The sequence below is a fragment of the Neofelis nebulosa genome, chromosome 6 (genome assembly GCF_028018385.1).
Source record: "Neofelis nebulosa isolate mNeoNeb1 chromosome 6, mNeoNeb1.pri, whole genome shotgun sequence".
In the NCBI taxonomy this organism is placed as follows: domain Eukaryota; kingdom Metazoa; phylum Chordata; class Mammalia; order Carnivora; family Felidae; genus Neofelis; species Neofelis nebulosa.
This window is the reverse complement of record NC_080787.1, coordinates 6,004,407-6,031,601: the sequence shown is the minus strand read 5'-3', so window position 1 is coordinate 6,031,601 and position 27,195 is coordinate 6,004,407. Positions and strand designations below refer to the sequence as shown.

The following is a 27,195-nucleotide window of genomic DNA, read 5'->3' as shown; positions in this document are numbered from 1 at the left end:
GATGCTAAGTGAAATAAGCCATACAGAGAAAGACAGATACCATACGTTTTCACTCTTATGTGGATCCTGAGAAACTTAACAGAAACCCATGGGGGAGGGGAAGGAAAAAAAAAGAGGTTAGATTGGGAGAGAGCCAAAGCATAAGAGACTCTTAAAAACTGAGAACAAACTGAGGACTGATGGGGGGTGGGAGGGAGGGGAGGGTGGGTGATGGGTATTGAGGAGGGCACCTTTTGGGACGAGCACTGGGTGTTGTATGGAAACAAATTTGACAATAAATTTCATATATTGAAAAATAAAATAAAATAAAATAAAATGTATGTACGTTGCAGACTTAAGTTATGTTAAAATGTATAAGGGAAAAGAGGAAGGGCTATCAGAAAGAAATTCAGAGAGAAGGAGAGATGTTATTATAAATATGTGTCTCATGTTTCTACACAACTGGATTCGCACACACCATACATGCATTAAAATATAGCATGGTGACACCTGAGTGGCTCAGTGGGTAAGCATCTGACTCCTGGTTTCAGCTGGGGCCATGACCTCATGCGTCATAGGTTCAAGCCCTGTGTTGGACTCTTCACTGACAGCACTGAGCCTTCATGGGATTCCGTGTCTCTCCCCCTCTCTGCACCTCCCCTGCTCCCTCACTGTCTCTCTCTCAAAATAAATAAACATTGGGGCGCCTGGGTGGCTCAGTCGGTTAAGCATCCGACTTCGGCTCAGGTCACAATCTCACGTTCCGTGAGTTTGAGCCCCGCGTCGGGCTCTGGGCTGCTGGCTCAGATCCTGAAGCCTGCTTCCGGTTCTGTGTCTCCCTCTCTCTCTGCCCCTCCCCCGTTCATGCTCTATCTCTCTCTGTCTCAAAATAAATAAATGTTAAAAAAAATAAATAAATAAATAAAAATAAATAAACATTAAAACACACACACACACACACACACACACATATATATATATATATATATATATATATATATATATATATATATATATGACAACTTACTGTGGAAAAAGCATTCTGATATAGGAACTCTTGACCTAGACTGTACTTATACGGAGAATTCAATTACATACAAAATCTCACCACTATTTCTCCATAAACATTTTGGCAGTATTGCATCTCTAACTACTGTATTATATTTGGGAAAGACACATGTTTTTGTTTTTTTGTTTTTGTTTTTGGTATGGTAGGAAAAAAATTAAACAATCAGAGAGAACCTGAAAAACCACCATTCAATTACAATTCTTAACTTTTGGTTGAAAAATGCTTCAAATTATCACACCAATTTAACAGGAACTCTGAAAATTCATTGGCCGTGCAGAACCAGCTAGAATATGAACTCTAAAATCTATTGACCAACACTTTCCTCTTCCTTGTGCACACTTCCATCTCACACGTTACCAATTAGAGTTCATAAAATTCCTGAAAGTGGTAGGATTATTCCTTATCGACATCCTAATCAGAATAAACATTTTAAAAGTTATCCAACCATGTAATTATGTATAATCTGTAATGTTTTACATCACTCCCTATGATAAAATAAATACAGAGATAAACACACAGAGATAAAGACAGATACATTCTCAAAGTAATCATGGGTCAAAGAAGTATAATGCAAAACTTTAAGTAGTATAAGGAAAGGCATAAGGAAACCAATATTTTGGTATTATACAAGGTCTCAGACATCTATCCACATTATGTCAATTATCAGCTTTCTGCGAGCTACCTTGCAGAATTAGTGACACTGGACCAAACGCATTGCCAGGTTCGAGGCTGGGTGATGACCATTTTCTACCCATGCTTACTACTGAAGAAGAGGAATAGTTATACACTGACCAAAGAGGCACCAGAAAGTGAGTCCTTCAGTTGTATCATATTCAAATGCTTGGGCATACCATGCATTTTTAATTCTTCTAAGAGTTTTAAAATCTGAATCAGGTTTGGGGGGCGACCCATTGAAGTGTGAAAGAAACAGGTACAAAACGGGCATAAAATACTCATAATATTTGAAGAGACGATACGGTATTTCACACTATTTTATATCTCCTTTGATTTCGTATAAACATATGATCAGTGGTCTCCACACAAAAAATCTGTGCAGAAAAATTTTCTTAATAGAAATCATTATACAGTTATTTGTGACAGGCTAAGTGTGCAACAACAGGACGTGTCCTCTGACTAACACCTGCTCAGAAGAACAAATAAAAACAAACCATGCTTGAGTCTCATGCACACACGCACACCTATCGATACATTTACCTGAAATAAATTGCCCACAAAGTTTTTAATGTGCCTGCTTAAGGAAGCACTACCAAAGTGAGGAAATACCAAAATAAAATGTAAACTTATCCCAAGAAAACACCAATATACTACTGCACCTTGAGAATAAAATCATGATATATGTTAACGATATTATGTCAATCAGGACAAAGAAGACAGTTGAGAAAAGGTGAAATCCTGGTGAGATGAACTTGTGAATATGATTTGCTGCTTTCCAGGATCATGTGTGTGCGCATATGTGTGTGTGTGTGCGCGCGTGCGAAAGAATACATAATGGCTATCTATCTGACAGGTACAAAAATGATTATGATTTTCAGTTGAAAAATAAAATATCAGACAAAAGAGATGCACACTGAAGCAGACACAAGAATGTCATCATCCCTGTGTGGTACAATTGCTCCCAGTGTCATGCTGGAGAGCATCTGGGGGAGGGAACTACAGCATTCATACCATAGTCTACCATTTTCTTCTATTGTTTTTCTCATTACAATTCAGGAAAATTATTATCCTTTAGTAACACCACACATGGGAAAGATCAGGTTGCAAAATGCATTCTCCCATCGATTCTCAAGAGTATGTGTTCTGTCAAACTAGGTCACTCTGTTCCTTCCTTGTCCCCTTGCTTGTACACCACACAGAGCAGTCTTCCAAGAGAAAGGACGTGTGTCCACTGAGGTTAATGGGAAATTGCATTTCATTTCCTTCTCACCACATTTAAAAAATGTTGTAATTGGGGGCACCCGGGTGGCTCAGTCGGTTAAGCGCCCACGTCAGCTCAGGTCATGATCTTGCGGTTCGTGGGTTCAAACCCCATGTTGGGCTTCATGCTGACAGCTTGGAGCCTGGAACCTGCTTCAGATTCTGTGTCTCCTTCTCTCTCTGCCCCTCCCCTGCACGCACTCAGTCTTTCCCTCAAAAACAAACAAATATTTTTAAAAAATTGAAGGATGGTGTAATTAGACAAAAAACCATCATCTAAGTTTGGTAGCATGAAATAACTGAATGCAGTAAGACGGACTGATTCATTGGAGACAAACTATATAAGTAAAACTGGATGGAAATATTGAACACGTCCTTCCTGGGCACAGGAGCAAAGTATGTGTCCCTAGCAACTAACATGATATGACACGGTACAGGAAAGCCCAGTGATAGATTACACCTATATTATTAATTTGCATATGAAAGACAAATACTTGAAAAAACCCCAGAGATTATACACGGAGAGAAAGAAATGTTATTAGTGAAAATAAAAATTAACAGAAGCTACAAAATAAAGACACTGCCAATCTATGTAATAACTCACATCAAAAAAGTATATATTCAAATGACATCTCAGAAGAACACAATGTTACAGTAATAACTAAGAGAAATGCATCAAATGTGAGAGGTTAAATTCAGAGTACTGACACACGTAAGGTGATAGAGTAGTAATTTCCAATTACCATAGTAGCTCAATGCTGATACAATTCTAAGTTTTAGCGCGAGAATACTTATGTCCACAAAACTAGATACTAGTGTATGCACACTACACGTCTTAAAGGAAAAGATCTCAAGATAATGTTTCTATTTAAGACATTTCAAATATATAACATTCGCTGATATATTTGACATACACACGCTGCCCTATCCGGTTCCTGAATGAATCCTGAAAAAGTGCGGGCAAGATTTCTGCAGCCTCAGTGCTATGACTGAATTGCTGTTGGTTGCTTGATGCTTCTGTCTCATGGGTCTGAGCTGACCTCAGACATATGAGAACAGGCCCCCAATGATGATGGGGGATGAGAAAATGAGGGGAATGCAGCCATCACTACATAGGAAATGACAGATGTGATGAACACGGACAGGGCTGTAGGACAGGTTCTATGGAAGAAGACGAAGTAGGATTTCCACTGCGTGTTGTTTATTCACGGAATGCTCTTGGGGAAATGGGGTGAGGGAAGGAAAACAGCAGGGAATGTTGCTAGCAAGGATGTGGTCTCCAGTGAACAGAGCAGGAGCCTGATCCCATGGAAGCTGGACAGAACTCTCCAGTAGAACCATCCATCTGTGATGGTAGAAATACTCTGTCTTCACTGTCCAATACTATGCCCACTCTCCACCTGTCATAGTTGAGCATTTAAATGTCCTAGGTAAGAAATTGAATTTTATATTTTATTTAATTTAATGAATTTAAATGTAAGCAGGTAACGTGGCTACTTACTAAAGTATTGGACAGCACAGCTCTGGAGCATGAATTGCAGTCCTGCCTTGGCATTGGCACCTTCTATCCATCCCATAGTCTGTCACTGGCTGTGAGCTGCCCCCACCAGTTTCCCCAGACCACCTGGCAATGTGCCTCCCTTTCAGCTAAGGGAAATTCTCTCATGAAAGGAATGGCCGTGAACTCTGGAGCCCCAACTCATACCACGTAGGGTTTGGATTAGAGCCCCTGTAGGTAAAGAGCATCTGGGCAGGTCACCAACAGTGTTCATACAAGAGTCCACTCATGATCGTGTGCAAGGATAGAAGGTCGGAACATGGTGTACTTTACACATCACCTCAGTGCATTCACACACACACAGGAACACACACACACACACACACACACATACACACATACACATGCACACAAGTTGTCATTTGACAATGTGGTCTCGAGTGGCAATGATAAATGAATGAACATTCAACTCTCTTCATAACTTTGTCTCTTTCATATTGGTATTTGTATTCCCATGAGTGGTCATCATACCTTGTTAACAATAAAGTCAACATAAAGATGCAATGAGATAATATTCATAATATGGAACTTCCCTGTTGTAATTTTCAACATACCTTTTAAAATCTCCATGCATATTTTAGATATTTTGGTAACCCATAAGGGAGAAAATATAAATACTGATAATGAGTTTTTACATAGAGAACAAATATTGTCCCATTTCACAGACAGTAAGGAAACAAAGAGAAAGCATGGGAGCATGTAATCTAATACTTTTACACTTATGCAGAAAGGGCACATTTTATTATCACTAAACATGAATATTTAACAATTTTCTACACATGCATCCAGAGGTATAATGAATGTACTGAAATAGAATGAAAAGTCTAGGAATGACTTGGTGGCATTTCTAATGAACAATTAAATTTAGTTATATTATTTGACAACTTTCATAGTCGGTTCCTTTAGACAACTGACCATACATGCAAACCATTTAGAATTTTTGTTTCAAGAACATTTGCATCTGAAAATAACCTAATTTGCCAATTCCTAGAGCAACACAGAGACTTCGTTCCATTTTACTCACCTTCTCTCACCTTCTCTGTTGGTCTAAGCTATTTCCCTACCTCATTCCAAGTTACTGTCTAAATTCAGTTCTAGGAATAGGAACACAGACATGTAGAATCAGTGCCTGCAGGAAATGCAAAGGTTGACTCTACCACCACTGGGTCATCCATGCATTTTTCTTAAGCAAAAGGACACTTTCTCAGGATGACTTCACAGATCCTCATGTGGTACCAGAGATCTGCACTCTGGCTCTTGGAGATAGAAGATGAAGGCAGTCCCAAACTCTCAGTATGGTTTCCCGAATACAATGACCTGCCTGTGTGACTATGAGACCCTTACGAGCAGGCGAGAGGGTGCAGTGACTGAGCTGTGGCTGGGCTGGCACACAGAATCAAGTCCCTTCCCCTGCTGACGTCTCTGGGGAACGGATGCCCCACACTCTTAATGAGCCCATGTCACTGAGCTGCCCAGACATGGCAATCCTCAGGGACAATGACTATGGAGGACAATGCCACAGGAGACCAATCTGACTCTTCTATAAGTTCACATATCTCATACAGGTCAAGTAGCTCTCTAGACCTCCCCAGCTACCTTAGCTCCAATCTGTGAATGACCTACATGTTTCAGAACACTTAAGATGTTTTCCTAACAATTGCCCAAAATATTTACATATAAATATGTAAGGAAGAATCCATTCAGTTACTTGATTTTAAATGTAAATATGTGAATAAATTTTTTATTTAATTTCATTCATAGCCAACTTATATGGATTCACACAGCTAATAATTAGGCACATTTTAATCTTTAGCGTGAATATAAAGGATGGCCACCAAATTCTACAAAACTTCTAATGTTTTCATGGGGAAAAAACTCAAATCCTCTAAACCACTGTTCTGTTTATATCCATAGGTTTTAATGATGTTCTCAAAGAATTTAAAAATTTATGTCTTTTTAATAAAATGTATGTGGTTTATTTAAATCAGCTAGTCTTGCTTTTAAGATCAAATTGATTTTGAGTTATCAGGAGAGTTATAAATAATTACTAAGAAAAATGGAAGGAAGTTGATGGGTATTTGTGGCTGTTTCTCAAAGATCTGTAACTTCCAGTTTCCTTTGTCATGTTCTGCCTAAAGAGATAAACTACCTCCTGCTAAAAACATTCTTACATTTGGGGGCACCTGGGGGGGCTCAGTTGGTTAAGCATCCGGCTTTGCCTCAGGTCATGATCTCCTGGCTCCTGAGTTCGAGCCCCTTGTCAGGCTCTGTGCTGACAGCTCAGAGCCTGGAGCCTGCTTCAGATTCTGTGTCTCCCTCTCTCTCTCTGCCTCTCCCTGCTCATGCTCTGTCTCTCTCTTGCTCTCTCAAAAATAAACACACAAACAAAAATTCTACAAAGCCATTCTTACATTTGAATTTTCTACGTTATTCCCATACCAGCTAGACCCCAACCTGAGAGTTAAGGGGAAAACTGGCAAAGACAATACCCTCCGGGTGTCAACACCTGCTATTATGCTTTTCATCATTATGCTTTTCATTATGCTGGCAAATTTTCGCCAGCTCAGTACATTCTCAAACCAGCCATTTCTGGTCTCTAAATTGTCCCGGCCACCTGACCCTCTTCCTCACCATTATCCTCCATCTGAGGGAAGTAGCGGGAACAGTCCGGCCTTCCTAAGGGAGACACGACCGTCCTGCACTGCTGCCCTGCGTTTGATTGCCGTGGTCACCACTGGATAAATGGGTAAAGAGCTTAAGTGGGGACAGTGAAGAGGGAAAGTCTCAAAAAGAGGGAAAGAGACAGAAGACAAATACAGACAGACAAATATCAGAAGCTGAAAGAGACAGGAAACACACAGAGATTCGCATTAAACAGAGAACAGAAAGCTCACTAAAAGTGAAAATAGAAGGAAAATGGCAGCGAAAACAAGACATTGATGGGCAAGACAGTTTCCAAGTTCGAGAAGCTCAGAAAGGGTTGAAGTAATCACAGGCGCGGTAACACAGGGCCAGAATGCAAAGCAGGCATCTAGTGTCATGGTTCCACACTGAGAAGGAGTTGTTTCTGAAGGGACCATCACCCCCAAGGACGTCTCACACAACAGGGGGACACAACATGTGTGCACCCACATGTCCACCCAGAGTCAGCGGTAACGACACCTGGTGGCTCCCTGTTTGCAACACACACAACCCCGTGCCCTCTCTTGCAGAAGGAGAGACTCTGGAGGCCCTGGGGAAGCAGTGCTCCCAGGCTGGCGCTGGACACTCCATTGCTCCCGTGGGCTTCTGGGGGCGGGTCCTCCCAAACCAGTGCATCTTCGTGGGAATCTCCTGGAACCTAAACCAACTGGGTCTATGACACTGACGAGGAAGGAACTGTGAGCACTAGAGGCCCAGACATGTAGAAAGAAGCCATAGGTCACTTGCTACGTTGCTGTCATCCAGCACATCCCCTCCACACCCAAAACACACAGTCACATCCACGCGCACAAATCACGTGCATTAGGAAGATTCCAGCATTTGGTTCACTATGTCTTAGAATATTTAACCAATGAACAAATCGCTGTTCAGGCTACAAATATACAAGAAAAATTAAAACAGTATGAACCAATTTCTATCTTTGTGTATTAAATTTATTTTAATGTTGGCCATTTGGGGACCAATGCTACAATTATTGTGTAATTAAACTCTGAACAAAATTAATAACTTTAAATGGAAAATTATAAACATAATGCTTGTGATCACTGTTAGGAAATCTTAGTTCAGTGAGCTAAATCATTAAGAACAGTTGATCACGGCCTTTTGGTAACCTGTAGTCTTCACCTGGTAGGAGGGGTGGGCTTATTAAAAGCAATTTTCAAAAATACTCCATAGTGCCCTGGAAAGAGCATATTTGGAAGTCTGTATGTGTAGGTTCACATCGTGGCCCCATCATTTTAAATTCTGTCATTTCAACTAAGAACTTAACCTCTCAGTTCCAGAGTGTGCTCGGCTATAATGTAAGGATAATATCTCTCGGTGCTATGGGACATAAACAAGAGTATATGAAAAGGCATGAAAAACTGTAAAGTGCTGAGTAAATGCAAATAACTACTAGCAGTTCTGGATAAAGTCACATCTATTCTCAGTCCACTTTCCCCGTCACCATCCATCGAACCTTGCTATCAGCCACTCTTTGCTAAAATGGCCTTCATGCAGCTTTTATGAAACTATTCAGCCTAATAGTCTCACATATCAGTGACCATTGCTTTCTGATTCTTCTACAGCCTGAAGTCCTTTACCTTTAATTCTGTCTTTACCCATTTCCCCTTTTAAAATAATCACACTTCAACTGAACCACCAGAGATCATTGTGCCAGTGTATCAAGATCCTAGCCCTCTCTCCAAGGACAATCTCATACTTCCCAGGGCCCAATCTGGCAAATCTACTTGGATGATTTCAGTAAATGTCTCCCCACCCATAGTAGCTGTACACATTCCTTGGGGCTTCCATAAAAAGTACAGTACTGGGGACTTAAAACAAGACACTTATTCTCTCATGGCTCTGGAGGCCAGTCCAAAATCACGTGTCATCTGGGACACCCTCTCCTTGAAGCTTCTAAAGGATGATGTGTTCTATGTCTTTCTTAGAGTTTCAGATGTTGCCAGAAATCCTTGGCATCCTTGGTTGTAGATTGATCATTGCTCCAGCTCAGCCTCTATCATCACCTAGTCTTCTCCCTGTGCCTGTGTCTCTGTCTCTGTTTTCCCTTCTTATTCTCAGGAAACAGGCCATTCTGGATGAAAGCCACCTTATTCATGTATGGCCCCATCTGAATTTGATCACATCTGCAAAGACTCTATTTTCAAATAAAGTCACCTTCATATGCACCAAGTGTTAGATTATGGACATATCTTGGTGGGGGGGGGTGGTGGGCACAATTCAACCCACACAGGAGTTTTTTCTCTTGATTCTCCACTCCTAGAAAGGGACCAACTGACCTCTCAGTCACCACCTCTGGCATCCTTGATCATGCTGTGGATTCCCTGATAATTCTCCTAGAGTCACTTCTCATGTGCTGTCCTGTCTCATGCTGCCATCAAGCTCCATGAGCTGATCCAGATTTAAAGGCAGAATTCGTGATGTACTAAATTGTGTACTTGACAATTGCTAAGAGAATCGATGTAAAAAGTTCTCCTCACAAAAAAATAAAAGGTAACTGTTCAGCAACACATGTTAACCAGATTTATTGTGGTGATCATTCCAGAATTTATACAAATATTGAATCATTATGTTGTATGCCGAATCTAATACATGTTGGAAGAAGAGTTAAGAGAGCAGAGAGGTAGGGAGACCAGGATTTCCCTTGTCCCTCAAACACAGCTGTATTGAGGTCAGAATACTTGGAATACCCAGAAATACAGTCTGCTGAATGACAGAAAAATCTCTGAGCTTGGTGGGACAGAGGTGCTATGTTTGAGAACTGGGGGAGACAAAACGGGAGGTGTAGACATGGAGGGGAGGGAACACGTTCTATGGAGAGATGAAGGGAAAGGGAGGCTGTGGAAGTTTTGGATTGTACTTGGACAAGAGAAAAACCTCTCCAGACCACTGAGGGGAATGAGAAATAAAGAGAAAGCCAGTTTCTACTTTGCAAACAGACTTAGGAGTGAAGATCAGAGTTTTCAGGGGTGTTCAACTTTCTCAGGACCAAAGCCTGCCATGTGTGTGTGCCTTTGTGGCACACCTGGGGGGAGGGGAGCTGGCCCCCTGGGGGTAGCAGTCTCAGGGGCTCAGTAGCCATGTATACTAGGCAAAGAGGGTATATTGCCCCCCAAGGACAGAAGACCCTGCAGGTACCCACCAGCCAGAGGCACTTTGTCATGTGGGGGGTGGCTCTACCCTAGAATGGTCCACCCAGAACAGGATCCTTTAGGACCTCAGGGTTTGGATCCCAGCAGCACCCTGGGGAGCCATGGGAGATGTGGGGCACACTGGCCAGCTGCCCCCACTACTTTGTGAGGGCCACCTGCACAGCACGGTTCGGAACACCCAGTCTGGAGAGGAGACACTGAAGTGTCACCATTTTCCTCCCCATCACCACACGGTGGGGCTTCAGGGAACAGGACAGCAGCCCCTAGTGGAGGCCGACCTTGTACACCAAACCCGCCCCTCCCAACCTGGTATCTGCTTATCTACCAGAATGAGATTGACATTGACTGAGCCAGACAGCCCCTCCTCCAGACCAGCACAGCGCCTGTTCCCAAGTGCCAACAGAAAACTGTCCTGTGGTCTTGTGTGTTAGTCTTTTTTTTTCTCTCTCTTCTCTTTTCTTTCCTTCTCTTCTCCATTCCTTTTCTTTCTACCCTCCTCATTTTTTACCTTCCCTGTGGAATCAGGCTTATAGTTTCTGGGGATTTTTTGGTATATATATATATATATATTTTTTTTTTTTTTCCTTTCTTGCTCTATTCTGTGTGTTTGTTTGTATAATCAGGCACTTTTACTCTATTCTGTTTTACACCGCTTCTGCATCTCCTTCTTCATTTTTTTTTTGAAGTTATGATCATTTTTGCTTTACCCGTTCTTTTTTTTTCCCCATGAAAACTATACAGTATTTTATTTATTTATTTAATTTATTTATTTATTTATTTATTTATTTTTATACATGAAATTTATTGTCAAATTGGTTTCCATACAACACCCAGTGCTCATCCCAAAAGATGCCCTCCTCAATACCCATCACCTACCCTCCCCTCCCTCCCACCCCCCATCAACCCTCAGTTTGTTCTCAGTTTTTAAGAGTCTCTTATGCTTTGGCTCTCTCCCAATCTAACCTCTTTTTTTTTTCTTCCCCTCCCCCATGGGTTTCTGTTAAGTTTCTCAGGATCCACATGAGAGTGAAAACATATGGTATCTGTCTTTCTCTGTATGGCTTATTTCACTTGGCATCACACTCTCCAGTTCCATCCATGTTGCTACAAAGGACCATAATTCATTCTTTCTCCTTGCCACATAGTACTCCATTGTGTATATAAACCACAATTTCTTCATTCATCAGTTGATGGACATTTAGGCCCTTTCCATTATTTGGCTATTGTTGAGAGTGCTGCTATAAACATTGGGGTACAAGTGCCCCTATGCATCAGTACTCCTGTATCCCTTGGGTAAATTCCTAGCAGTGTTATTGCTGGGTCATAGGGTAGGTCTATTTTTAATTTTCTGAGGAACCTCCACACTGCTTTCCAGAGCAGCTGCACCAATTTGCATTCCCACCAACAGTGCAAGAGGGTTCCCGTTTCTCCACATCCTCTCCAGCATCTATAGTCTCCTGATTTGTTCATTTTTGCACTCTGACTAGCGTGAGCTGATATCTGAGTGTGGTTTTGATTTGCATTTCCCTGATGAGGAGCGACATTGAGCATCTTTTCATGTGCCTGTTGGCCATCCGGATGTCTTCTTTAGAGAAGTGTCTATTCATGTTTTCTGCCCATTTCTTCACTGGGTTATTTGTGTTTTGGGTGTGGAGTTTGGTGAGCTCTTTATAGATTTTGGATACTAGCCCTTAGTCCAATATGTCATTTGCAACTATCTTTTCCCATTCCGTTGGTTGCCTTTTGGTTTTGTTGATGGTTTCCTTTGCTGTGCAGAAGATTTTATCCTCATGAGGTCCCAATAGTTAATTTTTGCTTTTGATTCCCTTGCCTTTGGGGATGTGTCAAGTAAGATATTGCTGCGGCTGAGGTCAGAGAGGTCTTTTCTCCTCTAGGGATTTGATGGTTTCCTGTCTCACATTCAGGTCCTTTATCCATTTTGAGTTTATTTTTGTGAATGTTGTAAGAAAGTGGTCTAGTTTCATTCTTCTGCATGTTGCTGTCCAGTTCTCCCAGCACCATTTGTTAAAGACACTGTCTTTTTTCCATTGGATATTCTTTCCTGCTTTGTCAAAGATTAGTTGGCTATACTTTTCTGGGTCTAGTTCTGGGGTTTCTATTCTATTCCATTGGTCTATGTGTCTGTTTTTGTGCCAATACCATGCTGTCTTGATGATGACAGCTTTGTCGTCGAGGCTAAAGTCTGGGATTGTGATGCCTCCCGCTTTGGTCTTCTTCTTCAAAATTACTTTGGCTATTCAGGGCCTTTTGTGGTTCCATATGAATTTTAGGATTGCTTGTTCTAGTTTCGAGAAGAATGCTGGTGCAATTTTGATTGGGATTGCATTGAATGTGTAGATAGCTTTGGGTAGTATTGACATTTTGACAATATTTATTCTTCCAATCCATGAGCAGGGAATGTCTTTCCATTTCTTTATATCTTCTTCAATATCCCTCATAAGCTTTCTATAGTTTTCAGCATACAGATCTTGTACATCTTTGGTTAGGTTTATTCCTAGGTATTTTATGCTTCTTGGTGCAATTGTGAATGGGATCAGTTTCTTTATTTGTCTTTCTGTTCCTTCATTATTAGTGTATAAGAATGCAACTGATTTCTGTACATTGATTTTGTATCCTGCAACTTTGCTGAATTCTTGTATCAGTTCTAGCAGACTTTTGGTGGAGTCTATTGGATTTTCCATGTATAATATCATGTCATCTGCAAAAAGTGAAAGCTTGACTTCATCTTTGCCAATTTTGATGCCTTTGATTTCTTTTTGTTGTCTGATTGCTGACACTAGTACTTCCAACACTTTGTTAAGCAACAGTGAGAGTGGACACACCTGTTGTGTTCCTGATCTCAGGGGGGAAGCTCTCAGTTATTCACCATTGAGGATGATATTAGCTGTGGGCTTTTCATAAATGGCTTTTATGATCTTTAAGTATGTTCCTTCTATCCCGACTTTCTCGAGGGTTTTTATTAAGAAACGTTGCTGAATTTTTCAAATGCCTTTTCTGCATCGATTGACAGGATCATATGGTTCTTATCTTTTCTTTTATTAATGAGATGTATCACGTTGATTGATTTGCGAATGTTGAACCAGCCCTGCATCCCAGGAATGAATCCCACTTGATCATGGTGAATAATCTTTTTATATGCTGTTGAATTCAATTTGCTAGTATCTTATTGAGAATGTTTGCATCCATATTCATCAGGGATATTGGCCTGTAGTTCTCTTTTTTTACTGGGTCTCTGTCTGGTTTAGGAATCAAAGTAAAACTGGCTTCATAGAATGACTCTGGAAGTTTTCCTTCCCTTTCTATTTCTTGGAATAGCTTGAGAAGGATAGGTATTATCTCTGCTTTCAATGTCTGAATTCCCCAGGGAAGCCATCTGGTCCTGGACTCTTATTTGTTGGGAGATTTTTGATGACTGATTCAATATCTTCGCTGGTTATGGGTCTGTTCAAGCTTTCTATTTCCTCCAGTTTGAGTTTTGGAAGTGTGTGGGTGTTTAGGAATTTGTCCATTTCTTCCAGGTTATCCAGTTTGTTGGCATATAGTTTTTCATAGTATTCCCTGATAATTGCTTGTATCTCTGAGGGATTGGTTGTAATAATTCCATTTTTATTCATGATTTTATCTTCTTGGGTCATCTCCCATTTCTTTTTGAGAAGCCTGGCTAGAGGTTTATCAATTTTGTTTATATTTTCAAAAAACCAACTCTTGGTTTCATTGATCTGCTCTACAGTTTTATTAGATTCTATATTGTTTATTTGTGCTCTGATCTTTATTATTTCTCTTCTTCTGCTGGGTATGGGGTGTCTTTGCTGCTCTGCTTGTAGTTCCTTTCGGTGTGCTGTTAGATTTTGTATTTGGGATTTTTCTTGTTTCTTGAGATAGGCCTGGATTGCAATGTATTTTCCTCTCAGGACTGCCTTCGCTGCATCCTAAAGCGTTTGGATTGTTGTAGTTTCATTTTCGTTTGTTTCCATATATTTTTGAACTTCTTCTCTAATTGCCTGGTTGACCCATTCATTCTTTAGTAGGGTGTTCTTTAACCTCCATGCTTTTGGAGGTTTTCCAGACTTTTTCCTGTGGTTGATTTCAAGCTTCATAGCATTGTGGTCCAAAAGTATGCATGGTGTGATCTCAATTCTTGTATACTTATGAAGGGCTGTTTTGTGACCCAGTATGTGATCTATCTTGGAGAATGTTCCATGTCCACTCAAGAAGAAAGTATATTCTGTTGCTTGGGGATGCAGAGTTCTAAATATATCTGTCAAGTCCATCTGATCCAATGTATCATTTAGGGCCCTTGTTTCTTTATTGACCGTGTGTCTAGATGATCTATCCATTGTTGTAAGTGGGGTATTAAAGTCCCCTGCAATTACCACATTCCTGTCAATAAGGTTGCTTATGTTTGTGAATAATTGTTTTATATATTTGGCTCCCATATTAGGCTCATAGATGTTTATAATTGTTAGTTCTTCTTGATGGATAGCCCCTGTGATTATTATATAATGCCCTTCTTCATCTCTTGTTATAGCTTTTAAGTCTTGTTTGTCTGATATAAGTATGGCTACTCCAGCTTTCTTTTGACTTACACTAGCGTGATAAATAGTTCTCCATCCCCTCACTTTCAATCTGAAGGTGTCCTCAGGTCTAAAATGAGTCTCTTGTAGACAGAAAATAGATGAGTGTTGTTTTTGTATCCATTCTGATACTCTATGTCTTTTGGTTGGTGCATTTAGTCCATTTATGTTCAGTGTTATTATAGAAAGATATGGGTTTAGAGTCATTGTGATGTCTGTAGGTTTCATGCTTGTAGCAATGTCTCTGGTACTTTGTCTCACAGGATCCCCCTTAGGATCTCTTGTAGGGCTGGTTTAGTGGTGACAAATTCCTTCAGTTTTTGTTTGTTTGGGAAGACCTTTATCTCTCCTTCTATTCTAAATGACAGACTTGCTGGATAAAGGATTCTCAGCTGCATATTTTTTCTGTTCATCACATGAAATATATCCTGCCAATCATTTCTGGCCTGCCACGTTTCAGTAGAGAGATCCGTCACGAGTCTTATAGGTCTCCCTTTATATGTTAGAGCATGTTTATCCCTAGTTGCTTTCAGAATTATCTCTTTATCCCTATATTTTGCCAGTTTCATTATGATATGTCATGCAGAAGATCGATTCAAGTTACCTCTGAAGGGAGTTCCTTGAGCCTCTTGGATTTCAATATTCCTTCCCCCGATCAGGGAAGTTCTCAGCTATTATTTCTTCAAGTACACCTTCAGCACCTTTCCCTCTCTGTTCCTCCTCTGGAATGCCAATTATGCGTAGATTATTTCTCTTTAGTCCATCACTTAGTTCTTTAATTTTCCCCTCATACTCCTTAATTTTTTTATCTCTCTTTTTCTCAGCTTCTTCTTTTTCCATAATTTTATCTTCTAGTACACCTATTCTTTCTTCTGCCTCTTCAATCGGAGCTTTGGTCATCTCCATTTTATTTTGCATCTCATTTAATGCGTTTTTCAGCTCCTCCTGACTATTCCTTAGTCCCTTGATCTCTGTAGCAATAGATTCTCTGCTGTCCTTTATACTGTTTTCAAGCCCAGAGATTAATTTTATGAATATTATTCTAAATTCACTTTCTATTATATTGTTTAAATCGTTTCTGATCAGTTCATTAGATGTCATTATTTCCTGGAGGTTTTTTGGAGGGGAATTCTTCCATTTCCTCATTTTGGATAGTCCCTGGAGTGGTGCAGAACTGCAAGGTACCTCTCCTGTGCTGTCTTGAATAACTTGCATTGGTGGGTGGGGCCACAGTCAGACCTGAAGTCTGCCCCCAGCCCACCAATGGGGCCACAAACTGGTGTGTGCCTTCTCTTTCCCTCTCCTAGGGGCAGGATTCACTGTGGGGTGGGGTGGCCTGTCTGGGCTACTTGCACCCTGCCAGGCTTGTGGTGCTGGGGATCTGGTGTATTAGCTGGGGTGGACTGGCAAGGTGCACGCGGGTGGGAGGGGCAGATTTAGCTTGCTTCTCCTCCGGTGATCTGCTACGGGAGGGGCCCTGCAGCACCGGGAGGGAATCAGACTCTGGAGGGATGGATCTGAAGAAGCACAGTGTTGGGTGTTTGCGCTGTGCAAGCAAGTTCCCTGGCAGGAACTGGTTCCCTTTGGAATTTTGGCTGGGGGATGGGCGAGGGAGATGGTGCTGGCAAATGCCTTTATTCCCCGCCAAGCTGAGCTCTGTCATCTGGGGCTCAACAACTCTCCCTCGTGATGTCCTCCAGCCCTCCTTTTCTCTGAGCAGATCTCTTAACTCATAACCTTCCAGGGGTTAAGTCCCGCTTGACGTCTGAACACACTCTGTCGGGCCCCTCCGCTTTTGCCAGCCAGACCCGGGGGGTCTGCTTTGCCAGCGGGCCGCCCCTCTGCCCCGGCTCCCTCCCGCCAGTCCTTGTACCGTGCACCACTACTCCACCCTTTCTATCCTCTCCCATGGACCTCTTGTCTACGCTTGGCTCTGGAGAATCTGTTCTGCTAGTCTTCTGGCGATTTTCCATGCTATTCAGGCAGGTGTGGGTGGAATCTAAGTGATTTGCAGGATGCGCAGTGAGCCCAGTGTCCTCCTAAGCTGCCATCTTCCCAGTGCGTCTCCTTCTTTATTTCCCCCCTTCTTCCTCTCTCTCTTGACTAACCCATATAGTTTCTTTGATTGTCTGCCGGGTATTGTTTCCTGCCCCTTTCATTTCTCCCTTTATACAGAATGAAATTTCCCCTCCCCCTCTTTTTCCTTTTTCCAGGGTGACTTCAGTGAACAAATCTGAGCACACCTAGTGGAAGTTCCAAACAATCCACCACTATGAACAGTGAGATAAAGCAGCCAAAAATGTAAGAACAGAGTGCATGCAACGCACACCAACAACGCTTCTTCAAGTACCAGATCCTGGAGAGTGTATGACCCCTTTTGATATAATAGTCCTTGCAGGGGCAGGACACATAACAACCTACTAACCACATAAAACCCAGAAGTAGCCAAAATGATGAAATAGAAGAATTATCCTAAAAAGAAATTCAAGGAAGAAATGGCAGCTAGAGAATTTCTCAAAAGAGATATAAACAGTGTATCTGAACAAGAATTTAGAATCCAAGTCATAACACTAATAGCTGGGCTTCAAAAAATCAATAAGACAGCAGAGAAGCTCTTGCTTTAGAGATCCAAGACCCAGGAAATAGTCACAATGAATTAAGAAATGCTTTAAATGAGATGCAAAATAAACTAGACGCAGTGACAGCAAAAATGGAAGAAGCAGAGGAGAGAATAAAGATAGATATTCTATCTATATAGATAGATATCTAGATACACATAGTTAGATATAGATATAGATAGAATGGAAGATAAAATTATGGAATATAATGAAGCTGAAAAAAAGCAGGAAAAGGAATTGCTAGATCATAAGGGGAGATTTAGAGACCTAAGTGATTCAATGAAAAGCAATGATATCTGTATCATAGGAGTTCCAGAAGAAGAGAGAGAGAGAAAAGGTCAGAAGTTTTATTTGAGAAATTATAGCTGAGAACTTCATCTGGGGAAGGAAACGGACATGCAAGGGCAGGAGGCACAGAGAACTCCTTTCAAAAGCAACAAAAACAAGTCTGCACCACAACATAGCATTGTGGAGCTGGCAAAATACAAAATAAAGGGAGAATTCTGAAATCAGCCAGGGACAAACACGTCTTAACCTTCGAGGGTAGACACATAAGGGTAGTAGCAGTCCTATCTACTGAAACTTCGCAGGCCATTCTAGAAAGGAGTGGCAGGAAATTTTCACTATGCTGAACAGGAAAAATATGCAGCCAAGAATCCTTTACCCAGCAAGCCTGCCATTCAGAATAGAAGGAGAGATAAAGGTTTTCCCACACACAAACTGAAGGAATTCATTACCACTATCCCAGCCCTGCAAGAGATCCTAAGGGGGACTCTGAGCGGAATGTGGCAAAGACTACAGGGACCAGAGACATCACCACAAGCATGAAACCTCCAGATAACATGATGACACTAAATCCATATCTTTCAATAATCACTATGAATGAAAATGGACTAAATGCCCCAATCAAAAGACACAGGGCATCAGAATGGATGGAAAAACAGCATGCGTCTGTATGCTACCTATAAGAGATTCCTTTCAGTTCTGAGGACACCTGCAGACTGGAAGTGAGGGGATGGAGAACCATCTATCATGCTACTGGATGCCAAAAGAAAGCCAGGGTAGCCATCAGACAAACTAGACTTTAAAACAAGGTCTGTAACAAGAGATGAAGGAGGCAATTATATCATAATTAAGGGGTCTATCCATCAATAAGAACTAACGATGGTAACAATTTATGCCCCCCAAAGATGTAAATACCCAAATATATGAGTCAATTAATCACAAACATAAATAAATATATGGAAAATAATACTATGATTATAGGGGACTTTAATACTCCACTTACAACAATGGACAGATATCAAGGCCGAAAATCAGTAAGGAAACAACGACGCTGAATGACACTTTGGACCAGATAAACTCAACAGAAATATTCAGAACTTTCCATCCAAAAACATCAGAATACACATTCTTCTCAAGTGCACATGGAACATTCTCCAAAATAGATCACATACTGGCTCACAAAACAGTTCTCAACAAATATAAAAGGATTGAGACCTTACCATGCATATTTTCAGATCACAATGGTATGAAACACGAAATTAAGCACAAGAGAAGATTTGGAACTCCTCCCTCCCCCCAAATACATGGAGTTTAAAGAACATCTTACAAAAGAATGAATGGGTCAGCCAGGAAATTAAAGAAGAAATTTAAACATATATGGAAGCAAATGAAAATGAAAGCACAACAGTCCAAATCCTTTGGGGTGCAGCAAAGGCAGTCCTAAGCAGAAATACATTGCAATCCAGGCTTATTTCAAGAAGCAAGAAAGGTCCCAAATACAGAACCGAATATCACACTGAAAGGAGCTGGAAAAACATTAGTAAAGAAAGTCCAAAACCAGCAGGAAAAAAGAAATTATAATGATTAGAGCTGAAATAAACAATCTAGAATTTTAAAAAATGGCAGAAGAGATCAATGAATCTAAAAGCTGGTCTGTTGTTGTTTTTTTTTTTTTTGAAAGACTAAACAAAGTTGAGAAACCTTTAGCCAAACATCTCAAAAAGAAAAGAGAGAGGACCCAAATTGATAAAATCATGATGAAAAAGGAGAGATCACAATCAACCCCACAGAATACAAACCATTATTACAGAATAATATGAAAAATTTTAGGCCAACAAACAGGACAATCTGAGAGAAATTGACAAATTTCTAGACATTACACATAACAAAATTCAAACAGGGAGAAATGAAAAAATTTGACCAGACCCATAATCCATGAAGAAATTGAATCGGTTATCGAAAATCTCCCAACAAATAAGAGTCCTGGGCCAGATGGCTTTCCTGGGGAATTCTACCAGACATTTAAAGCAGAGTTCATACCTATCCTTCTCAAGATGTTCCAAAAAATAGAAATGGAAGGAAAGCTCCCAGACTCATTCTATGAAGCCAGCATGACCTTGATTCCCAAAGTAGACAGACACCCCATAAAAAGGAGAATTACAGGCCAATCTCCCTGATGAACATGGATGCAAAAATTCTCAAGAAGATACTAAGCAATTGAATTCAACAGTACATTAAAAGAATTATTCACCATGATCAAGTGGGATTTATTCCTGGGCTGCAGGGCTGGGTCAATATTCATGAATCAAGCAACGTGATACTTCACATTAATAGAAGAAAGGATAAGAACCAGGTGATCCTGTCAATAGATGCAGAAAAGGCATCTGACAAAATAGAATATCTTTTCTAAAGAAAAAGCCTCAAGAAAGTCGAGATAGAAGGAACGTACCTTAGTATCATAAAGCCATATATGAAAGGCCCACAGTTCATATCATCGCCAATGGGGAAAAACTGAGAGCTTTCTCCCTGAGATCAGGAACACGACAGGGATGTCCACTCTCACCACTGTTGTTTAACATAATGTTGGAAGTCCGAGCCTCAGCCATCAGACAACAAAATGAAATAAAAGGAATACAAATTGACAAAGAAGGAATCAAACTTTTACTTTTCGCAGATGACATGATACTCTAGGTGAAAAATTTGAAAGCTCCACGAAAAATTTGCTAGAACTGATCCATGAATTCATAGAGTCACAGGATGTAAAAACAATATGCAGAAACTGGTTCCATTGCTATATTCCAATAATGAAGCAACAGAAAGACATATCAAGGAATCAATCCCATTTACAATTGCACCAAACCCCACAAAATACCTAGGCACAAACCTAACTAACGAGGTAAAAGATATGTATGCTAAAATTAGTGAAAGCTTGTGAAAGAAACTGAAGAGAACACAGAAATGGAAAAAAAAAAAACATTGAATGCTCATGAATTGGAAAAACAACTACTATAACATGCCGATAATGCCCAAACCAAACTACACAGTCAATACAATCCCCATCAAAGTAGCACCAGCATTGTTCACAGAGCTAGAACAATCCTAAAATTTGTATGGAACCATAAAAGACACCAAATAGCCAAAGTAATATTGAAAAAGAAAACCACAGCAGGAGGCATCACAATCCCGGACTTAGTCTTTGTTACAGAGCTGTAATCATCAAGACAGTATGGTATTGGCATAAAACAGACACATACTCCAGTGGAATAGAATAGGTAACCCAGAAATGGACTCACAGATACACAGCCAACTAATTTTAAACAAAGCAGGAAAGAGTATCCAATGGGAAAAAGACAGTCTCTTAAGCAAATGGCGCTGGAAGAACTGGACAGCAACATGCAGAAAAATGACATTGGACCACTGTCTTACACCATACACAAACATGAATTCAAAATGGATGAAAGGCCTAAATATGCAACAGGAAACCTTCAAAACCCTAGAGGAGAAAGCAGGCAGCAACTTCTTTGACCTCAGCCACAGCAACTTCTTACTTGACATGTCTTCAAAGGCAAGGGAAATAAAAGTAAAAAAGAACTAGTGGGACTCATCAAGATAAAAATTTTCAGCACAGCAAAGGAGACAATTAACAAAACTAAAAGGAAACCGATGAAATGGTAGAAGATATTTGCAAATGACATATCAGATAAAGGGTTAGTATCCATAATCTATAAAGAACTTACCAAACTCAACACCAGAAAAACAAAGAGCCCAGTGAGGAAATGGAAAGAAGATATGAATAGACAGTTTTCCAAAGAAGACATCCAGATGGCCAACAGACAGGTGAAGAAATGTTCCCCATCAGGGAGCAAATCAAATACAAATCAAAACCACGCTGAGATAAACCACACCGGTCAGAATGGCTAAAATGAACTCAGGAACCAACAGCTGTTAACGAGGATGTGGAGAAAAGGGAACCTTCTTGCACCGTTGGTAGGAATTCATAGAGTTTAGCCACTCTGGAAAACTGCGTGGAGGTTCCTCAAAAAATTAAAAATAGGTTTACCCTACAACCCAGCCATAAAACTATTAGGAATTTACCCAAAGGATGCAGGAGTGCTTATTTGTAGGGGCACATGTACTCTGATGTTTATAGCAGTGCTATCAACAAGAGCCAAATTATGGAAAGAGCCTGAGTATCCATCAACTGATGAATGGATAAAGAAGATGTGATATAGGTACACAATGGAAGACATCCCAGCAAGAAAAACAGAATGGAATCTTTTCATTTGCAACAACGTGGATGGAACTGGAAGGTAGCATGCTAAGGAAAACAAGTCAGTCAGAGAAAGACAGATATCACATCATTTCACGCCTATGTGGAATTTGAGAAACTTAACACAAGACCACAGGGAAGGGAAGGAAACCTAAGTTATAAACAGAGAGGGAGGCAAACCATATAAGACTCTTAAATAGAGCAAATTGAGGTTGAGGAAGGTGGGAGGTTGAGGGGGTGGGGAAAATGGGTGATGAGCATTGAGGAGGGCACTTGGGATGACCACTGGGATTTGTATGAAAGGGATGAATTACAGGAATCTATTCCTGAGGCCAAGATTATACTGTATGTTAGCTAAATTGACAATAAGTTTCAAAAAATCTAATACATGTTACGTGAAAATTGTATGTCATTTTAAAAATGAATCCAAAGACTACCCAACATATGTTAGCCAATAATATGAAATAGCATTGGTAAATGGAAGTTAAGAAGAGACAATCGTTTCACTCCTAGTCAATTTGGTGGAAAACGATTGACTACCTGCTCATCTCATGCCTCCAGAGCCTTTCTTCCTCTTTGGCTGCCTCTGGGGAGTCAAATTCTGAGGCTCCTTGGACTGAGACAAATAGTTACTTGGGGCAGGCCCCTCCTGGGGCCCTAAAAATACACACATCCTTGGACCCTAGAGCACATACTTTGACTTTGGTGCCTATAAAAATATCCCTCAGATATAACATTAGCCCTTTTATTCATGGGCAAATTCCATAGAATCATAAATTCCAACTTCTGTTTACCTCCAGGCTCCATTGTCCACTCTAAACTACACCTCTTCGCTTGTGCCAAAACACTCTGCAATGAGTGAACAATCTTTCTGGGTAAACCCTGGGGATGACAGAACTTATGCTAACAGTAATGATGGAGAGAAGCATTATTACCTTGAACAGAGCCTGAACAAGGTTGTCCCTTGTGACTTCCCTTCCCTTCAATTGTGACTTCCCTTGCCTTTCAGATTCACCATTTCCCAAGACTATCCGTCCAAGGTTGACATATGGTAAATACACGAATCTGTCTTTATTCTAAGGGCTCTGTTCTACCTATTGTATCCCCTAACACTTTCCTACAGATCCATGACCACACACCACCGGGCAGGTTCTGAGTGTCCTAGCTTTCACGGGGACAGCGGTCATGTATTTCCATCTGCAGGACCTTCACTTTAGCATCCATATGCCAATCTCTTCACTTCTTACAACTGTAGTGGTTCTTCAAAGACCAGTGGCTGCTTCCAAAAGTTAGGTGGATATCTGCAATCTTTGTTATTCTTCCTTGGAAGGAGAGGTATATTCTTACCTAAACATCCATTCAAATGTTCCTACAATGACATGACCTTCTTCCCTTCCCTACTGATTGCTTAGACCCAAAAAGGTGTGGCAGAACTTGTGTGTAAGGATGAGGTTGCTCTTCTTTAGACCAAGTTCTAGAAGAAAGAGAAATCTGAACTCCCAATTAGCCAATTACCACTTCACTGGAGAAGGAAAGACTGTAAGTATTTTCTCTTCCAGCTCAAACCAAATGCTCAGGAGCAGATCTTTCCAGCATGCAATCTGTGTTTTTCTTTTTGACCTGTAAGCGTAACAAATGGGAGTCAGGAGAATAGCCTTTTTTGGCTTTCAAGCCAGAGAAGGGGAATCTGGTGATTCTTATTGCTGCGGGTTTCTGCTATCTAGTCAACAATAAGACTAAGAGAAATCCCAACATTCTCAACAAGAACTTAGCAATTACCATGACCACAATGTACCTCGTTTATGAACTTGGAACAGGATAGAAATAATACTTGCATCTTGGTCTTACTGCTGCATGCAGGAATTTGTGTATAATAAAGAATTTTGAAATCTGCTCAGATAATCACATTAACAATTGCTATGGGGTTGAATGCTGCATGAAATCCTAATGCCCAGTTCAAGTTAATGAGAATTTATGTCAAAATAGGGTTTTTCTGGGGAAGAGAGTGCCTGGGTGGCTCATTTGGTTGAGCAACCGACTGTTGATTTCAGCTCAGGTCATGATCTCTCAGTTTGTGAGTTCGAGCCCTGCACTGGAATCTGTGATGACAGAGCAGAGCCTGCTTGGTATTCTCTCTCTCCCCCTCTCTATTGCCCTGCCTGGCTCACACAAACATGCAATCTTCTTCTTTCTCAAAAACAAGAGAAAGCAGGAGGAGGAGTTAAGGTGATGGAAATGTAGGAGGACTCTGGGCTCTCCTCCCTAAAACACAGTTGTATTAACGTCTGATTACTTGAAATAACCAGGAAATGGATGTCAATTTCAGCCTGCTTTGGTAATTTCTTTGGGTCTCAATTTCCAGATTGGGCCTCCCTGTGCAGGTAATAAAACTCTGGGTGTTTTCTCCAGTTACTCTGTCTCATATCAATTTAATTCCAAAACAGGTGGAAAAGCCCTGGGGAAAAAGGAAATGTCTCCTCCCCAAAACCAGTGTCCTGTCTCTCAGGCCACCTCAGGAACACCTGCCCCGATTGTCTGATCTCCAGTCATTCACACTCCCCTTTCCACCTAGACACCCAGCCTCCCTTCCCAGGAAACCACAGGACCATACATGGTGGTTCCCAGACTACACCATAAGGGCTCAAACATGCTACAACACCACTGTGGTGAAAGAGAGCTCTCACCCATGTCACAAAACAAGCATCTGAAAAGTAATCACCTGCAAAGTGGGGGGGGGGGGGGTGCCAGGTGTCTGTGACCTGTTCATGCCTCCTCCATGAGCCTGGTCAGAGCGGGACTCTGGCAAACAGTAGCTGCGAAATGTGCTGACTAGGAGGTACAGGAGGGTCTTAGAGGGGTGACTGCACACTGATGATGATCCAGGAGTGAGTTTAGCAGCATTGAGAGGGCATGTTCAGAGTGCAGTCACCCTACACTGCACACCCTGCCATTATGCTGACACGTGATAGTCCCAAGGCCAGGACCGGGCTAGGAATTGAGGATGCATGAACTGAGAATGTCCCTTCCCTTCTCTGGGCTCACTGGTGCCACAGTGGATGGCCTGCGGGGAGGGGTTAAAAAGGTGATGGAGATTAAAGAGAACACTTGTGATGATGGAAATGTTGAATCACTATATTGTACAGAAAAGTACTACAAAGTACTTTATAAAGTACCTTTAAAGTTTAAAGTAATATAATATAATATAATACCGTAGGTTCACTCTAATGGAATGACAATAAAAATTATTTAAACACTAAAATCATAAAAATCAATAATAAAGAAAAATTTCTTTGAAAAACAAAGAATGGTGTTTCAAAACGAAATCAGTATCACAAGGGCAACATTACACCATAGCTTGATAGCTGAATTGCTCTATCAGGATAGATGTTGGCATATTTTCTCTCACGTAAGTTTGTTTTTCCCACACTTGTCCTACTACTTCTGGGAAAAAGCTGTGATCCAGTAAGGCCACAAACGTTGTAATAGAGCCATGATCTGACTGTGAGAAGAAGAAATAGCCACCGGAAATTGCTAGAATTTGCTACAATATTAATATTTATTACCGTGTTCTGGTCATTTTTATTCTTATATTGGTATGCTTTCATGGTGTGTGTGTCACTGTCTTGCAATTAGAAACAGAATAGTGTTCCCAAATGGGGGAGAACTAAGAAAATCCTGTGACAGTATTTACAATATTAATATGCTGCAGATGGTCTAGGTACACTAACTCAGCATCTCTGGAGGCTGCCATGAGTCCATAAACTTAGAGTTTGAACACTCACTTGCATAAAAGAACGAATTAAGAAAGTTCCCTTGAAAGTTGTCAGGGGAAATGTTGAGGACACAGAAATCATAAAGACTCTGGCATTCAAAGTCTTCCATGAAAGGGTCTTCCTGCAGTCATCTGGAGTCATAGCCCCTACACAACACCTTCCTCATTGCTCCCATCACATCCTTGTTCCACAAGGTATATATAACAGGGTTGACCATGGGGGTGACAATGGTGTAGAAGAGAGAAATGAACTTGCCCTGATCCTGGGAATAGTTGTTGCTGGGCTGGAGGTAAATGTAGATGCCTGTGCCGTAGAACAGGGAGACCACTGTGAGGTGGGACCCACATGTCCCAAACGCTTTCCTCTGCCCTGAAGCTGACTTTATTGCTAAGACCACCCTGACAATCTGACCATAGGAGAATGTGATTAATGCCACAGGTATCAGGAGAATCATCACACTGACAGAGAAGAGCTCAGACTCATACAGAGTGGTGTCAACACAAGCAAGCTTGAGCAGTGGGGGGATCTCACAAAAGAAGTGATCTATTTTATTTCTCCCACAAAGTGGTACAAGGAAGATGAGCACCGTGTGCAATGAGGAGTTGACAAAACCAATGAACCACGATGCAGAAGCCATCAGGGAACAGAGACGGGGGTGCATGATCACTGTGTAGTGCAGGGGCCTGCAGACGGCTGCGTAGCGGTCAAATGCCATCACCCCTAACAGAATGCATTCTGTGGATCCCAACCATAGAGACACGAAGAGCTGAGCTACACAGCCAGCAAAGGAGATAGACTTGTCTGTTCCCCTGAGATCAACCAGTAGCTGAGGAACAGTGCTGGTCGTATAACACAGGTCCAGAAAGCTTAGGTTGGACAGGAAAAAGTACATGGGAGTCTGCAGGTGTGGGTCCAGGCGGGACAACGCAATGATGGTTGTGTTTCCCAGCAGGGTGAGCAGATACAAGATCAGAAGAACCACAAAGAGGACGCGCTCCAGCTGAGGCCGGTCAGAGAAACCCAGCAGGATAAAGCCAGTGAAAGAACTTCCATTTTTCGGGTCCATCTTTTCTTACTATGTTTTTCCTGTCAAGACCAAGCATTTAATAATTTTTACAATAAATCTCAAAAAAAAAACACCAATAACCGTTGGTGATTGGTGGATTATTCATATGAAAAGACATAGCCATGGGATTTTATGAAAACTATTTGAATAAATGATGCACCCATGAAATTGCCATAGTTTTACGAATTTAGT

The 27,195-nt window shown here is 41.1% G+C and overlaps 1 protein-coding gene across 2 annotated transcripts; it reads right to left on the bottom strand.

The window, feature by feature from the left end:
• Window positions 1-24,179: 24,179 nt before the first annotated feature.
• Window positions 24,180-27,003, bottom strand: LOC131513396 (putative olfactory receptor 2B8). Of its 2 annotated transcripts, XM_058732581.1 has the most exons (2): window positions 26,090-27,003; window positions 24,180-24,311 (listed from the first exon to the last, which is right to left on the bottom strand). In XM_058732581.1, the coding sequence occupies exons 1-2, from the start codon at window positions 27,001-27,003 to the stop codon at window positions 24,212-24,214; spliced, it is 1,014 nt and encodes a 337-aa protein (XP_058588564.1). In that variant the 3' UTR covers window positions 24,180-24,211. The 2 variants fall into 2 exon arrangements, with proteins under 2 accessions (XP_058588564.1, XP_058588565.1); XM_058732582.1 differs by lacking the exon at window positions 24,180-24,311 and having other exon boundaries at window positions 26,065-27,003.
• Between the last annotated feature and the right edge of the window lie 192 nt (window positions 27,004-27,195).

Coding starts and splice junctions, on each gene's coding strand:
- LOC131513396 (XM_058732581.1), bottom strand. CDS start 27,003: ATGGACCCGAAAAATGGAAGTTCTTTCACTGGCTTTATCCTGCTGGGT. Junction 24,312..26,089: donor GGAGCAATGAGGAAGGTGTT/GTGTAGGGGCTA, acceptor GCAGGGCAATAG/AGAGGGGGAGAGAGAGAATA.